The 17,229-nt window shown below is 41.2% G+C and overlaps 2 protein-coding genes and 1 long non-coding RNA gene across 3 annotated transcripts; 2 read left to right on the top strand and 1 right to left on the bottom strand.

The window, feature by feature from the left end:
* Positions 1 to 1,945: 1,945 nt before the first annotated feature.
* On the top strand, positions 1,946 to 7,433 carry LOC143420338 (uncharacterized). Its single transcript, XR_013100158.1, has 3 exons — positions 1,946 to 2,261; positions 6,958 to 7,168; positions 7,303 to 7,433. It is a non-coding gene; the product is annotated as an uncharacterized LOC143420338 (long non-coding RNA).
* LOC101470312 (neutral cholesterol ester hydrolase 1) lies at positions 2,172 to 13,866 on the bottom strand. The gene is made up of 5 exons (XM_004551782.3): positions 13,443 to 13,866; positions 10,820 to 11,042; positions 8,518 to 8,587; positions 7,289 to 7,460; positions 2,172 to 6,519 (listed from the first exon to the last, which is right to left on the bottom strand). The coding sequence occupies exons 1-5, from the start codon at positions 13,575 to 13,577 to the stop codon at positions 5,899 to 5,901; spliced, it is 1,221 nt and encodes a 406-aa protein (XP_004551839.1). The 5' UTR covers positions 13,578 to 13,866; the 3' UTR covers positions 2,172 to 5,898.
* Positions 13,867 to 14,681: 815 nt separating this feature from the next.
* On the top strand, positions 14,682 to 16,358 carry LOC101470603 (uncharacterized). The gene is made up of 3 exons (XM_004551783.4): positions 14,682 to 14,819; positions 14,904 to 14,950; positions 15,022 to 16,358. The coding sequence occupies exons 1-3, from the start codon at positions 14,803 to 14,805 to the stop codon at positions 15,918 to 15,920; spliced, it is 963 nt and encodes a 320-aa protein (XP_004551840.2). The 5' UTR covers positions 14,682 to 14,802; the 3' UTR covers positions 15,921 to 16,358.
* Positions 16,359 to 17,229: the final 871 nt, after the last annotated feature.

Raw genomic sequence — 17,229 nt, 5'->3', positions numbered from 1 at the left:
TGTTACATGAAGTTACGCAAAAGAGCATCTCTAAACAGACAACGCATTGAACTGTGAGGCAGATGAGCATTAGCACAGACCTTCCCAAAGTGTGGGGCCCGCCCCCTAGGGGGGGCGCAGAGCCATTACAGCCATTACAAGCAACTTCATTCTAAGCCAAAGAGTAGAAAATATGGTGAAGCATATCTTCCCTTTGGTTTCACCTGCACAAGTGCCGAGGTAGGTCTCCCCTGCAGAATTGGGTTTCCCTGTGTCGGGAGCACACATTTAAAAATATATTTTTTGTTGTTGTTTATTAAAAAACAGTTGGGTAGTTGTTTTTTTAATCATAATTCATCATCATTTCACACCTTGGGAGCAGTTCGTTGCCCACCCCCCTCTCTTACTGCATGCGTTTGTGTTGTGTCTGTGTATCTGTACCCCATAGTTAAAGCTGCAGGTCCAAAGCCTTCCTCAGTGTCATTCCCAACACTGGTGACTACTCAGTAACAGGCTCCCTCCATGAAGCGGTGTGGGCTCTGTTTTTGTTTTTGGTGTATGTGGGCGCTGTGCTGGCCCCTCCGATCAGGTCTAGAGGTGACTCAGAGCTGTGCAACTGTGAGATGAGTAACAGCAAAGTAATAGTGACTTTAAAACTGAGGAAATCTGACCTTTGACTGGACTATTTGTTCTTTTTTCCTTATTACTATTATCCCTCTAAACTGTAGTTTACGATTATATATATTATATACTATAACCGCATATATTATGACTTCGTTAAATAATTACCTGTGTGTATAATAATAAAGACAATGTGATGATGACTTGCTGTTGAAATGATGATGATGAGAATTAGAATAGGATAATGACGATGGTCTCAAATTGTTTTAGTTTTCCATTTTTCTGCTTGTCTTGTCTTATTTTGTCTGACTCAGTTGTAAGTGTAGTAATGAAAATAAAGCAGTTTGAAAAAGAAAATTAACATCACTTCATTCTTCTGTTTTCTTAGCGTAGTCGAAGAGTCTGTCAATCTTCTTGGAGACGAGTATATTGTTATTGAAATTACTGCCAGATCATCTGTGCCGTTAAGATCTTCTATTTGTGCAAACATCCTCCGTTGGACGCATCGTGGACGGTCACATGTTGTTTGACACCTCAACCAGTCGATGGTAATGAAAAGCAGGAGCGGCGAAAGGTAGGAGCGGCACCAGCACCGAGGAATTGAAGTGTTGCGTTTGTGTTTTTGCCAACACCGTCTACAGAACTTTTAACTGTAACTGTGACCACCAGGTGGCAGTATTTAACCAGCAGGTGCGTGACATGTTTTCTGAAGTGTAAAGGTCTTGATGTTTCTTCTTTTCCTTCCATGGTAAATAAGAACATGTTTTTAATTACTTGGTTAAAAAAAGGTTACACTGCCTCACTGCTCCATCTTGTGGTAAAAACTGGTATTACACAAAAGTAAACTGGAGCCCAAGTTCAGCGTGACTTGACATTTCTCCAGATCGATAGATTTTTTGACAAAGTCACAGCAGTTATCGTTTCACATTCTGATAATAGTTTAGGTGAATGTTGCAGGAGATTTAAAACAAAAGAATTCTATGACTGAAGTGCTGTGCTAATGTGTCAAGCTACCCCTTGTTTCTTTATATTTCCTTCCAAGGTGTCAGACATTCTTGAAATTTTTAAAGTGGTCTTGGGTTGTAGTTCTCCACACTTTCTGGTAGTCTTTCAAATTTTTTCTCTGGACACTGACTGCTTTTTCCCACACCTTCAGTCCAGTGCCTGTACTTGTTTGTTCCGCTCCTTATCACTTAAGCAAAACAAAGATACCCAACTCAAGGGATGAATCAGTGGTGTCTGCACACAGCAGATAACTTGGCAAAGAATCAATTTTGAACTGTATCTTTAGGGTCACAAATTTCCAAATTTTTCAGCTGAGTCTACAAAAATGTCACAGATAAAACAGTTTGGCAGGCAAAAGAAATGCAATTTTACATTAACATGGTGATGCAGAGATCCCAAAGAGCTATTAGCTGAAAACTTAGTGACAGAACAAAAGAAGCACTTGCAGGCTTAATAAATTATCTACAGCAGATGAACAGTGTGTGGAAGTCGTGTCCTTAAGGAGAAGGAAAAACCACTCCTGCAGAGACCTGACACAGGACCTGAGATCGGCATCTGGCCCTTCAATCACACAAGCTTCATCAGAAATGGTCTCAGTGGAAGGGTGGCTGTCAAGAAGCCATTCTTAAGGAGGGGAAACAGGAGAAAAGGCTGTGGTAAGTCAAATTACACAAGAACTGGACTGAAAATCAGGGCAACAGGTCAAATGGAAGGAATCCAAATTTTACATTTTGATTGAAATCATCGTCAGCGTGTGCGGAGGCGGTCAGGCTGCTCAGAAAGTTCAGGCTGTGTTGAAGAATAAAGGTGGTCACACCAAGATATCGAATTGTATAAACTCGGTTTTTGCCTGATATACTGTAACGTCACATTTTTCAATAAATCACTGCACATTTTTCCACTTTTTACAAAGAAATGGCTTGAGACTTTTGCCCAGTACAGTACCTTTAATGGTCAAAAACATATGGGTTGTGACTTGAAGAGGGATATGCCAGAAAAAACAGTTTAAAAAGCACTCTGACAGTAGTACTTCACTGTGTCTGATATCATTTCTATGCTGCTTTTACATGCTCAGCAGGACGGTTAATTAAAGCACAGTGTTACCAAAACCTGAACCTCATTTCAGCTGCAGTCATATCAACATCAGTAAAGTTATAAATGATTTATGGGTTTGGATCTTGGCTTTTTTGAATAACAGCAGATGTAGATAACAAACCATTATGTTGCTCTTCTACCCGGTGCTGCTGAGCACCGCCTGCAGTTCCTTTGTCCTTTTAATCACAGCTTAAAAACTTATCCAGGAGTGTCACGGGTCTCCCGCACTGACACGTGCACGGACAGAAAATTAAAACCCAGATTACAACAAACATACAGCACAGAGTGGAAATAAAAACATAGATAACATAAAAGGAAACCTCTTCATCCTCCCTGCACAGTTGTGACAGCAGCCAATAAAACAGCTCCTTTACGAGATTTACCAGCACTGCAGGAGCACATCTGGGCCCGGTTTTCCATATCGGCTCGCCTGAAACAACCTGTTGCATAACCCGACTCGCATTAAAACCTTATTTATACAATGTGAACCCATTAAACGCATAATTTCACATACAGAATTAAAATGACAGCACTCAGACTTACTTTACCGCAAGCCCGCGTGTCTAATTTATAGATGAGTTTGTACGTGAATAAAAGCCACATGTTAGAAATAAGACGTCTGGAATCATTTCCTTTAAAGGAGAGAAAGAAAATTACATTTTTGTGGAATAATTCGAGGGGTGTAATGACCACCCTCAGCTCGGCGTTCCTGCTCCAGTCGGGCTGAACGCCAACAGCGAGTCATTCACCGCCGTCAGTTCATTATATTTGTTTTGAGCCAGCAGCACCGGGCGAGCGGGAAACGTGATATTCCGCTTGGGACCGATTCTCTCGTGGCGATAGAGCAATTTTACTCTTGTTTAAAAAGTAATAATTCACAGCGTTCATCATTGCATTGGCCCCGTGGTCCAGTGGTCATCTGAGAGTGAAGTTACAGAGATTGAGAGACAGTTTGAGACATACATTATTGCACAACCCAGTGAGTATACACAGCTGTGAACTCTGACATACTTTTACAACACACACACACTAAGCCCGACTGTCTGGCTTTGTGTGTGTGTGTCTTCAGTGTCTCGTTACATCATAAAACATCATATCTGAGGAATTTTGAGCCGTACTACAGGCCAGCTGGGCCTGTTGTCGTTTCTCTTCATAATTATGCTGAAAATGAAATCGAATGTTTTCAGTCATTTCAGTCCTGAATGTCACCCAAAAGTCAAACTTCCTGCTGCAAAAAACCCCCAATTTGCAGCAAATGACGTCACTTTGTTATCAAACTTGCGAGGTTTAAGTTATCAGCCATCAGAATGTGTGATTTTCTGCTTTTAAAAAAGCCTAACTCACAGCAATCAAGTAAAAAAAACGCACTAAACGGTCTAACGTTAAAGAAGAACTGTTTCATTTCTTGTCATAGAAGTCTGTTTGTTTATCCTGTAAATTACAGGCTTTAGATTGGGAGCAGGGCAGCTGGAATATTTAGGCCTCTGAGGGTTAAAACGACCCAGAGAAAATGCAACTGATGGCAGGAAATGTTGGAAATAAGCCACAGATTATCCTTCAGCACGGTTAAGCTGTGGCTGTGTCGTTTCTTCTTGCACTTCTTCTTAAACTAAATAAAACGTTTTTTCACCACCTCGGCTGTGTTTAAAAAAACAAAACAAAATAATAATAATTCAATATTTAGTATCCAGTGTTTTCTCAAGTCTGAGTGTTAATATGTATATTTTATATCGTTTTCAGAGGAACTTTGCTAATAAAAATCAAAAAGCATACCTGACTATGATAAATATCAAACCTTTGATTCACATTTAACTGATTTGTACTTCTTAGCATCACTGAGATCAGATATTAAGATGAGAACTAGCAGGGATGCAGTGACCAGACATGAGAAAATGTCAGTGAAATTCACAAGTTTGCACATTAGCAGGTCCAGATTTAAATGTATCTTTAGTTTGAGTGACTAAAGTGGCTACTAATGATACAGCTGACTGCGGCTGACATTAGAGGGATAAATTAAGCCTGAAATATCCCCTAATCACTGACCATCAGCTACAAAGTGGCGTACGACAAGGTTTTAAGTTACGACTCAGAAATTAAACGGTTTTAGTGGAAGTTGAAACCACACACAGGAGCAAGCTTGTCATTTTTTACGACACTCACGGGGTTATACACCATGAATCTCTCCCCCGTGGCAGACTGTAATCATGCAAACTCTACGATAATCTCCTGAGGGTTACAACTGTGCTGACTCAAAGCATTTAAAAGCGTTTTTTTTAGTAGCCACATGGTTTGGTGGTTTTTAATCATCAGCCACTCTACTCACCACCATTCAAGTTCTAAGGTCCCCATTTTCACACAGTGGAGTAGATCCAGAGAGCATTGCAGAAAAGTCCAAATGGTCAGAATTGGACTCCTGGGGAGCAATCTAACTGATCGCTGCCTGAGGAGGCGACCTTGAAGGGTTAGATCGGCCCAATTTAAACCAGGTTTGACTTTTGACTTTTATGGGCGGAGCTGTGGAGCAAAAATACCGCCGTGTAGCTGTGCATCTGGCAGTGATGATGCCGAATTATGATAATTTGCTTTACTGCTGAGTAAAACAAGAGCCGCTCTTAGTTTTCCTGTTGTTGCACTGACCCACTAACTGACAGCAGTAATTATACTGTGGGCCAAAACTGCTGCAGCGTTAGCCGTTTGTTTTAATGAATCACCTGCCAGCGAATCACAGTTGTATGCTGCTATGGCACAATGTTTTAAGCTTTAGGGGTTTTCGGTGAGTATTATTGTATAAAGAAGTTTCTTATATGTTTATATTTGTAGTTTTCTACTCGTTTCCATTTTAAAACTAATAAATAAAGGTAATAAGTATAAAACCTGTCTTTATAAGTTTGCCATTAATTATATAGATGTTTCTATATAAAAACTTTCTTTGGTCACAGTTGCTTGAAGACGTTTTGGTGTCAGGACACACCGAGGATGTGCGGTGGCGTGTTTGATTGTAGATTTATAGGTCCAGTGGTTTTAAACTTTAATGTGCTAAACAGACGCCTCCGCATCGACACAGTGGATCCAACCTTTGACCTTCTTGGCTCAAGCTGGGATGTTTTAACAGCTATGATCATGTTTTTTTCCGAGTCATCCCAGATTTCTGCCCCAGTTCATCTTTCATACCACAAAGTGGAAACTACGATTTTTTTCCTACAGATTTTGGTCCAGCCAGCGGATGTAGTTGTTCATGCTCCTCCGTCCCACGCTCGACATCATCGGCAGATATGCAAACACCATGCAGCCGTGAAAGCCGTCCTCATAGTGGTCACTGGTCACCGTGACGCCAGCGTCCTGCAAACGTCTGGCGTACATTAAGCCGTCATCCCTGAGCACGTCAAACTCACAAGTCATCACGTACGCCTTAGGCGTCCTACCCAGAACGCCCTGCTCCGCCAGCAGCGGCGACGCCCTCACGTCCGTGAGCCCCGGCACCTCGCCCACCACGCCAGGTGACCCGGTTTCTTTAAGCACCGGCCGGAAGTGCTTCCTGCGCTCAGTCGGCAGCAAAGCGGTCCAGTTCAGCTTCGAGCGAGTCTCGGCGCTGATGCTCGACTCGTCCAGAGAGCTGTGGTTGTTGGCGAGCAGGAGAGGCTCCAGGGAGGTGTTGCCGCCCAGGTACTGCAGCCAGAAGCGAGCCATGACGGGCCTGTAGAGGATGGGCACGGCCTGGTTCTGCTGGTAGGATGGGGTGTGGAAGTCGAGCGCCTGCAGCACGGGGTAGATCAGTGCCTGGACCTTGAACTTCACCTTCAGGGTGTCATCTGAGCTGAGCTGTGGACACACGCAAGCTTTAGATTTTAGTTCAGAGGAAAAACACTCAGAAACACCAGATTTCAGTCCTTACATAAAATATTCGGTGGCAGCTTTTTGCCTGATATTTAAAGCCCGACCAATTTTCTTTTTTTTGACTGACACCAATATCAATATAGGCCAATGTTTTTTCTCCTTTCAGAAATAGGAAACATTAACATTGATTTCTATGGATTCTAAGATAATGTGATAACGCATGTTTAAAATGAAGTTGTTCTACAGTCACAGTCGCAGCTTACTCGCTTGCGCTCTTCCCGACCCTGCACACTGTAAATGCTCTTCTTTTAGCAGGGGAAGGGCACTTTAGGACAAACCTGATTCACACTGTCCACATGCTGCCTGTGTAATAACTCAAGCTGATGAGGTTAGTTTCTGAACACAGCTGGTGTCTTCTGACAGTTTCCACCGTCTCAGCTGTGATAGGCTGGTTAAACCAGGCTATAATGATGTCAAGGAGTGAAGGAGGACATGCAGAGGGTTGGTGGGACAGAACTGGATGTGATAGAGGCGGACGACCCACTGTGGCACCCTCTCAAGGGAGCAGCCAAAAATAGAAGAACACTAAGATGTGCCCATTGCTGCCCTTTACATACAGGGTCGCTTACACCAGGTAATCATTTCAAGAGATAAACAAACAGAAACGTGTGTATTCTGCGTAAACAGAAAGTAGAAACAGTAGCAAACTACCCCAAAACTGCTTCTCCTTCTATGTATGCATTTGTTTTTCTACCTTTTGCGCCACAGCGGCAGCCAGGTTTCCTCCAGCGCTGTCTCCCGACACACACACCCTCTCGGGATCGATGCTGTAGTGCTCTAAAACCTCAGTGGACAGGAAGGCCCGCGACGCCGCTATTGCATCATGGTACTGATCTGGGAACACGGCCTCTGGAGCAAGACGGTAGCTACAGCAAACGGACAATTTAACATGACAGCAATATTATACTCAGGTGTTATAATGACGATAATTAAAAAATAGACAGAAAAAGCTAAAACTGGAGGTAAAAATGAACATCTGTTATATTAAATGTTGACTTTCTTTGTATTTCACAGAATATTAAAGTTTTAAATCCTTCATCTGTGATGATACTCCTGAGCTAGCTGCTGGGGTGAACAGTGATTTCAGTAGGTGCTTACTGCAGAGTCAAACAGGCTGAGCTGGGCCTGGTTAAAGGCTGTGGCAGGGATGTAGATGGGTTTAAAGGCAGAGCTGGGCTAGACCAGGGGCTCTGCAGTAAGCAGCCTTTCTGGCAGTGCTGAAGAGGAGAGCATATGAAGATGGATTTGGATAAAGAAGAAAAACAAAAGGAAGAATCCAAGTCCAGAAACTCTCCATTAAGAGGAGAGAGTCACCAGCGGGGGCAAACTGATTTGAAAGAGTAATCTTTTCCTGTGTAATCTTTCTCATGTCAAGACAGGACAGAAACTTCAGGCGGATTTTTACCAAAAGGGTAAACTAAAATAACAGAAAAGTAAATTTACACACACCCCTTAAATATCTGTGAGTAAATGGGTCTTTCAAATACTGACATCAGCCTAGAATGGCACAATCTTTGACCATAATCTCATCACAAGTTTCACTGATGTTTTGAGCACATTCAGCCACATCACATGGCCTTCAGCTAAACCACGTCCATGATAAATGAACAGACCCGAGTCTGTGCTGCAGACTGTTTCCAAGGTCACAAACGGGCCTTGATGCTAAACATGGAAAAAAAAAAAAAACTCTTGAAAACTTTCACCCAGTTTTCCTCCTTTGGGAAGAGTTTGAAACATGCTGTCTGAAATAATTGACTTTCAGATCAAAATGAAACAATCAGCTGTCATTGCTACGATTGGCTAAACAACAAGAGAAAAGCATAACTTGTTGTCTTCAAACCTTTTACATAAAAATCCACCACCTGCAGCTTCAATGTGAGGTTTGTTCCTTCTAGATTCACGTGATCGACGCCCAAAACTTACTCAACTGACATAATGACGGCATCCAGGTCCTCTGCCATCTTCCGGCAAAGATGGTCATAGGAGCGCATTCCTGTGAAGCACATAAACAGTGACCGATGCTGAAGTTACAGTAAGGCTACAGTAATATATTGCAAATTCATTTTAGGTTTAGTTGATAATACATTATACTCGATACCACGAGATTTAGAAGTCTCAGCATTCCTGGGCAGCAGAGGATGACTCATATGGCTGCTCATATAACTTCCTGTAGTAGTAAAGTCTTTGGGAATATGACTTTCAGATCATTTGACCTGTGACTTTATTGATTCAGTCGTTTGTTTTGACTCATAACGAATAAAAAGTTAAGTTATTTCTGTAAAATACTGGAGGTAGAAGCTACAATATGCTCACAAGCTAAATACAGCAAGTCTTTAGGCAATGAAAGCACCACACACCGAATAAATGAGGCTCAGTGATGATGACACGGGTATGAAGATGATAGCATCTTCATACAAAAATGAACTTTAGCCCAAAAAGAAAAGCAGTGTTTGCTCCTAATGTGAGAAAAAAAGTTCACCCTTCATATACAGTGGGGCAAAAAAGTATTTAGTCAGCCACCGATTGTGCAAGTTCCCCCACCTAAAATGATGACAGAGGTACACTTCAACTGTGAGAGACAGAATGTGAAAAAAAATCCATGAATCCACATGGTAGGATTTGTAAAGAATTTATTGGTAAATCAGGGTGGAAAATAAGTATTTGGTCAGTAACAAAAATACAACTCAATACTTTGTAAAATAACCTTTGTTGGCAATAACAGAGGTCAAACGTTTACTATAGGTCTTTACCAGGTTTGCACACACAGTAGCTGGTATTTTGGCCCATTCCTCCATGCAGATCTTCTCGAGAGCAGTGATGTTTTGGGGCTGTCGCCGAGCAACACGGACTTTCAACTCCCGCCACAGATTTTCTATGGGGTTGAGGTCTGGAGACTGGCTAGGCCACTCCAGGACTTTCAAATGCTTCTTACGGAGCCACTCCTTTGTTGCCCGGGCGGTGTGTTTTGGATCATTGTCATGTTGGAACACCCAGCCTCATTTCATCTTCAAAGTTCTCACTGATGGAAGGAGGTTTTGGCTCAAAATCTCACGATACATGGCCCCATTCATTCTGTCCTTAACACGGATCAGTCGTCCTGTCCCCTTGGCAGAAAAACAGCCCCATAGCATGATGTTTCCACCCCCATGCTTCACAGTAGGTATGGTGTTCTTGGGATGCAACTCAGTATTCTTCGTCCTCCAAACACGACGAGTTGAGTTTATACCAAAAAGTTCTACTTTGGTTTCATCTGACCACATGACATTCTCCCAATCCTCTGCTGTATCATCCATGTGCTCTCTGGCAAACTTCAGACGGGCCTGGACATGCACTGGCTTCAGCAGCGGAACACGTCTGGCACTGCGGGATTTGATTCCCTGCCGTTGTAGTGTGTTACTGATGGTGACCTTTGTTACTTTGGTCCCAGCTCTCTGCAGGTCATTCACCAGGTCCCCCCGTGTGGTTCTGGGATCTTTGCTCACCGTTCTCATGATCATTTTGACCCCACGGGATGAGATCTTGCGTGGAGCCCCAGATCGAGGGAGATTATCAGTGGTCTTGTATGTCTTCCATTTTCTGATGATTGCTCCCACAGTAGATTTTTTCACACCAAGCTGCTTGCCTATTGTAGATTCACTCTTCCCAGTCTGGTGCAGGTCTACAATACTTTTCCTGGTGTCCTTCGAAAGCTCTTTGGTCTTGGCCATGGCGGAGTTTGGAGTCTGACTGTTTGAGGCTGTGGACAGGTGTCTTTTATACAGATGATGAGTTCAAACAGGTGCCATTCATACAGGTAACGAGTGGGGGACAGAAAAGCTTCTTACAGAAGACGTTACAGGTCTGTGTGAGCCAGAGATTTTCCTTGTTTGAGGTGACCAAATACTTATTTTCCACCCTGATTTACCAATAAATTCTTTACAAATCCTACCATGTGGATTCATGGATTTTTTTTCACATTCTGTCTCTCACAGTTGAAGTGTACCTCTGGTGCAAATTACTGACCTGTGTCATCATTTTAGGTGGGGGAACTTGCACAATCGGTGGCTGACTAAATACTTTTTTGCCCCACTGTAAGACTGTGTTTAACAAGCTCACGTTGTCACAGTGAGATCTAAACACTGAAACCAGCAGAAAAATAGGCTTAAAAACAGACTTAAGTTGATTGGATTTGTTTAACCGTCAGCAGCTTTACGGTTGTCTAAAGCCTCTTATGCACCGCACTCACGTCCGCTGCCGAGGGCCCAGCCGCCACCGTGGAAATAAATAACTCCTCTTTTCAGCTTCTCCCCTCCGATGGGATGAAACACCCGGGTGGGCACGCCTCCCAGCGCGGAGTCCGTGACGTTCACGGCGGGGCTGGAGCGAGCCTCAATCACCTCCACCCAGGACACCACCCGGTTCAACACGTGGACGCGGTGGCACACGCCCATCGCATGAGCTACATCACTCTGGAAATTTTAAAAAAGAAATAACTTTTATATTTTGTGCTCAAGGAAATTTTTTCAAGTACTTTTTGCAGTTCTCTTCTGTGGATTCTGTTGGTCTCCATCACAAACATTGAAATATTGCAGGTTTGCAGTTGAAACTATGATAAATCCCATAATACTGATGCTCAAAGCTGGTTACAGAACCACGATTTTGGCTTTAGATCGTCACACTTGGACTGAGCATGCAGAGAGTTAGCACAGGGTTTGCCTACACGACCTCATCTGACACTTTCACCAGTCTTAAAAGATTTTTTAGGTTTAGCTAGAGCTCTGCTCTGAAGCAGAGCAGATCATTAGTTAAGCTTGTGTGGCACCATTCGCCTATTCCCTGAAATCAGTTTACAGTGTAACCCGATAATCATTCCCACCATCAGGCACAGCGATTGTCCTCAAATTACACATCCAGAAAATTTTAATCTGGACTTTTTGTGCGGTTGCAAAGAGATTTAATAACGCATTTTTGTAATAATATTCACCGTTTTCTAAGGGAACTGATTTAGTTTGAACTGGAACGCCACAGGTTTGGGGTTGCAGTCTCCAAAACACAAAGAGAACCATTTGTCTCTTTGTGCTCAAAGTGACGGGACCTGAAGGTAAGAAACCAGCAGGGCGTGAAAACCTGTTCAATGTGGGGAACACGCATGGAAACTCGTCACTCAAGCTGTGGGCGTGTAAACTGTGTGGTGTTTAATTAAATGTGAAGCATTGCAGGTGAGCTACAGCTCTGTGGCATGTGGCCTGCCTAGTTAAAGGTCCTTTTTATGTTATTCCCTGAATACAGATTGAAGGACTGTGGCTGATTTGTACTTTTCCATTGATGGAAAGCCAAAACCTGTTTGGTCAGTGCCAATATTTTCTGTATGGAGGAAAAACTCTAATATATATAATATAGTTTATAATTAATTTCCCTGGAAAAACTGTCAGGATCAGGTTAAAATCTGCCAAATCGAATATGCAGATTTATCAACAACCCTTTGTGAAAGAAGCTTCATGCAGTAGTTCTGATTCTCCTGTGAAAGTTCTGGTTTACTCAAGTGTAGGACAAAGTTTCCCAGATAAGGTGAGGTGAAAGTCTTCAGATTTAGTCTTTGCCAATGTGTTGAAATGGTGACGACAACCAGCCTGAGGAGGTGTTATTGCTCCGTGTCAGTGAGTCACCAGCCCTGAAAAAATGCTGTGGTTAGTTGGAATCTCAAATTCCAAAAACTTCCCCTTACAAACAACTTATAATTAAATAATAATAATAATAATAATAATAATAATAATAATAATAATAATAATAATAATAACAACAACAACAAATATGAATTTTCAAAATTTTCACACCGTTTAATCAAAAATTAAACCAACAAACTCCTTGTTCTGTGTAAAGAACAAAAAAACAAAACAAAAAAAAACCGAAGTTGTTGCTGTGCATTATTGCACTAATGCTCATTATAATCATTCTGGCCAATATAGTAAACAAATAGTAAACAAAATTAGTAATGCCTAAACAAATACATAAGGAGTGTATTTAAATATGAGTGAAAGGGATGCGCTGAAAGGCAAAACGAGGATAGTTTGAAAAAAATGCAGCACAAAAATCAATGTTTTGTTTTAATAATGGCTGCAGTCAAGTCCAGCCACCTGGTGGGATTTTCTGGGAACATAAATTGCAAAATTTGCATTAAGAGTTTTTCTCTCTGGATCCCGTTCAGATTTAAAACTGCAAATCTATTTTAAGTGTCATATACAAGGATTCTGTAGGAGCCAGTAATGAAAGAACAATGAATGAATGCATAAACAAGAAGACAGAAAGGCCATCTTAGTGATGAAAGCAAGCTTTAAAATAACCCCAAGACTTCCTAAAACTTCTGGGTTTATCCTCTCAATTAACCTGTTGAACCTATGAACAGACTTAAGTTAGTTGTATATTTTCTAGTTACCTTTTATTTCTCGTCCTATTTCTGTATTTGTTTTGTTTCTTGTGGTTGTTGTGATTTTGTCTTGACGTTATCAATTTCAGTGTAGAGTTAGATCTTTTTAATCATTAGATTATAGTAGACATTCGTCAAAGGCGAGATTTTAGAAGGTGAGAATAGATACTGGCTGAGACTAAAACCATATTTTTATTCTTGTTTAGATTTGGCTTTTACAGACATTTTTATTTTGGCTCATTCGCCATACCAGGCTTTCATTTTAACCAGTAACTTCCTTCTCTCTGCACGACCTCGGATCTGCTATAAAATAAACCCTGATTCTCATATCACCCGTTCACCTGCACGGTTTCGTGCTTCAGGTGTTGTGATCCTAACAGCCCTGTCTTTCCTCACATCAACCTGCCCTTTTCTGCCCTCCTGTCAGTCATCAGTCAGCTCTCACCGCCTTCATGAAGCTCCGGAAAAGCGCGTCCAGCAACATCAGTTTCCACGGCTCGCTAACTCCGCTCGGTAGCGGCAGGTAGACGTAGTAGGCGGCCGCTGACAGCAGCACGGCTCCGGCCAAACGGAGCCTCATCGCGTCCACGGTTGAAACGAGATTAACCCTCCCACACGGTCCTGAGCGGTCGCTGCCTCCGCCAGAGATCGACGAGAATGGGAGGAATGACCCCGGCTTCAAAATTAAAGCTCTATGCAGAGAGCAGGGATCTTTTCACAAAGATAGGACGTTACGCTGGAAACATACATCTTATTTTGAAATGTTTCCTAAGGAAGTAGCTTAAGAATTTCGTAACATTGTTGCATTTGGGAAATGTAGTCCGTTTGAGCTCCGATGGTAAACCGAAATAAAATGCTGAAATAAAACTGCGACATTTTGACAAATTTTTTGAAGTTTTGATCAGATTTATAGCTATATTTGCAAACATTTTAATCTAAACGTTAAATAGAAATGTCAATTTATTAAGTATGAATATAAATTAAAATGGTAAATCCAAATATGACATTATAAATATTTATTTAAAATATGTAGGAAATTTAAAAAAGAAATAACAAAAATTGTGACGTGTAAATAAAAGTGATATACACTTAATATAAATAAACAATTTGAATTCTTAAATATAAAGTATACATTTTAAATCACAATTTGAAAGTATTCTATGCATTTTACAAATATAATTTTTTTATAGTTAAATGTAAATATTAAATGCATATTTTAAATTTAACATGTTTGTATTAAAAATAATGCAAATATAAAAATATTACTGTAAACATTAAGTTTGTTTTAATAATTAAGTGATGAATCTAAATACTGAAATTTAAATGTTGTTGATGATGTGTTTTTATTTGTTCACAATGGTAAATAAAATATTTAAAATATCAAATAAAAATTAAAAATAAATATGCATTAAAATTAAATTTTAATTTATTAAAATACTGATTTTAAAAACAAACAGATTTTAGATATAAAAATATATTAAATATAAATATTAAGAAATCTGAACACTACGCAGGTCTGCTTCATTTCAAACAACCCTGATAAAACATTTGAAGAAAGCTGAACTGAAGGTTGGCAGAGTGTTGCTTAAATCTGCCTGCAGTGCCTCATTGTGCTTCGCTGGTTTCTTAATTAGCTTCACCTGGCTTCAAGTAGTCACACAGCTGGCCAATTAAGCCAGAAGGTAAGAAAATAAAGTTCTGCAAAGAGTTTCGCTGCCTTACTGTCTGTTCATTAGTTTCTAGGTCCATAGTTTGGTAGCAGCTGACAGAAGTGTCTGTCTTTGCTGCTTCCTGTAGCTGAAGCTATGATGTTTATATTAAGGCAAGCCTTAAAGAAGTTTTTTTTAAAGTTAAATCAAACATATTTTTAATGTCACTATTAAAGCTTATAGTCTCTTTTGTCTAGATGGTTGCTGTTGTTCTTGCTAGCTGTCAAAAGTCATCAAGAAAATGGTAAGCAAATAAAATTTGATAATTTTATGCACCAACATTTTTGTCTAACATATTCCAATGTTCTCTCACAGATCAAGAATTAGCCCATACGGATGATCAACTGGATTTAAGCATTTACTTTAAAAATGAGACATTGGGGACCAGTGGGATACTTGATAACTATAATTCAACCTTGAATGAGAGTAACTACAGCACAACAGTAACAGTGGATTATCAGCCTGAAGCCGAAACACTGGCACAAAATGGGTCTTTGCCAGATTTCCAGTATTCATTAAGTAATACTGAACCTCCACTAAAAGAAGTGGAGTCTGGTTTTCAGGTACAGGTGCTCCAACAGCAGCGTACCTTCTCATCCAGGCAGTCACAGGAGCCCCAGGTGCCGCCACCTACCTCCCCACCCAGTGAGACTACATGCCCATCACAGGTGCTCTTGCAGGTGCCAATGCCGCGTAGTCCTCCACTTTGGCAGCTGGAGGTACCACAGCAGCCCCGTTCTCCACTCAACCGGCTGGGGGTGCCTAAGGTGTCCCAGGTATCCCCAGAGTTCTACTCTCCATCTCAGCAGCTGTGGGTGCCAGAGGAGCCTGGTTCATCACACCAGCGGCTGGATTTAATCCAAATGCATCAATCCCCTCTCCAACAGCTACAATTTGCAGAGGTGCACCAGCAGCCTAGAGCTGAACTCAAATGGGCACAGGTGGCTCAGGCACCCCAGCAGCCTGGTTCGGCCCTAAAGTGGCAGCAGGTACCCCGGCCAAGTATCCGGCTCCAGCAGCCGCAAATGGCCCAGTGGCCACAACGGCCACCCTACCAGCTCCTGATCCCTCGCTACCAGGCCAAGTACTCACATTACCGGCCCATGATATCCCGTTACCGGGAAAGGCTGCTAGGACACCGACCCAAGACTCCGCTCTTTCGAATCAAGCATCTTCGACACCCCCAGCAGATCAGATATGCACGTTGGAAATAAGTTTTTCAAGCAGACTCATTAAAATTATGATCCAAATCTTTTTCTTTTTCTTTTTTTTCTCCCCTCAAATTTTGTAATCAAACTGTCTCCGCTAGGACGTTATAAAAGTAGGCAGGGCAACATCGGGGGACTTTTGTGTTTAACATGAATTTCTTTCCGGCGCAGCAGCTAATAAGCATGAGGCAGCAACACTAAGAGAAACAATGGGGAAGGTTATCTAATGAAACCTCTCAGATCATCCAAGAGTTCAGATGTTACTTTCCTGAACTCACGATTTCTGTTTTAGGCACTGCAACATTGAAACACTGTTCTGACCTTTCAAAGTAAAATACAGCTACTGCTATAATTATTTTTGCTATACGTGTCTATTTATTTGTTGAAAAGCTCAATATCTAGTTTAGCGTTAAGCTAAACTAAATCCCTATATTATCCCCTATATTGTTACACCATCTTTGACAAAGGCTGCCAGCATAATGTGTGCCCCAAAAGGGTTTTTGCAACATTTCCATTGAACGTATCCATATCCATTCCACAGCACATCTACTCCATTACACTCAGAAGGCTAAGAACTGCTTCTAACTTGTTTTCTTTAAAACATTGGATCAAAGTAGATACTGTTCACCTGGCAAACCTTTGTGTTTCAATGTGTTTTCTAGGAGTGTGCAAAGTTCACAGGGGTTTTTTTTCTTAGACGTTGGTGCTTTCTGCTTCAGTAAACTTTATTGTAACTCTAATAATGCAGCTTTTACAATCCCCTCCACTAGAGGGAGCACTACTCCGTATCTGTAACCTTCCGGTTACAGATGCGCTTCCCAACCCCCTGAGCCACGGTCGCCCCACGATCAGCTGTGGTAACCTGTAAAGTGAGCAGGCTGTCTTTTCTAAGCTATATGATATTCTTAAACTTTTGCAATAAATGAAATAAAGGAGATTTTTAGACTAGTACACTTATTTAATGTGTTGTTTATGTTTGTTAAGCCAAACCTACTTTTTAATGTTTGTAGCAAAGGAATTTCCAAACTTTGCAATGATTTTATTGATAGAAATCATGTTGATATAGACATAAAGCCAATGGCGGAATACTTCTGTCAGCTGCACATGTATTATTTTAGCAGAATTAACCTTCATAATTTAAAATCATACTATTTGGAAATCCAGTGAAAATATTTAGGCTTCTTTAAGAACAAACATCTAAACCAATCAGCAGCTCCAACAAATTCAGCTGCAGGTTTTTCACATTTAAGTCATCTGAACAGCATCTGCACAATGGAAGCTGCTGAAAATGATTTGCAAAGAGTTGCAAAATACC

Source organism: Maylandia zebra, linkage group LG9 (genome assembly GCF_041146795.1).
Source record: "Maylandia zebra isolate NMK-2024a linkage group LG9, Mzebra_GT3a, whole genome shotgun sequence".
Taxonomy (NCBI): Eukaryota; Metazoa; Chordata; class Actinopteri; order Cichliformes; family Cichlidae; genus Maylandia; species Maylandia zebra.
This window is presented reverse-complemented; position numbering and strand designations above follow the sequence as displayed.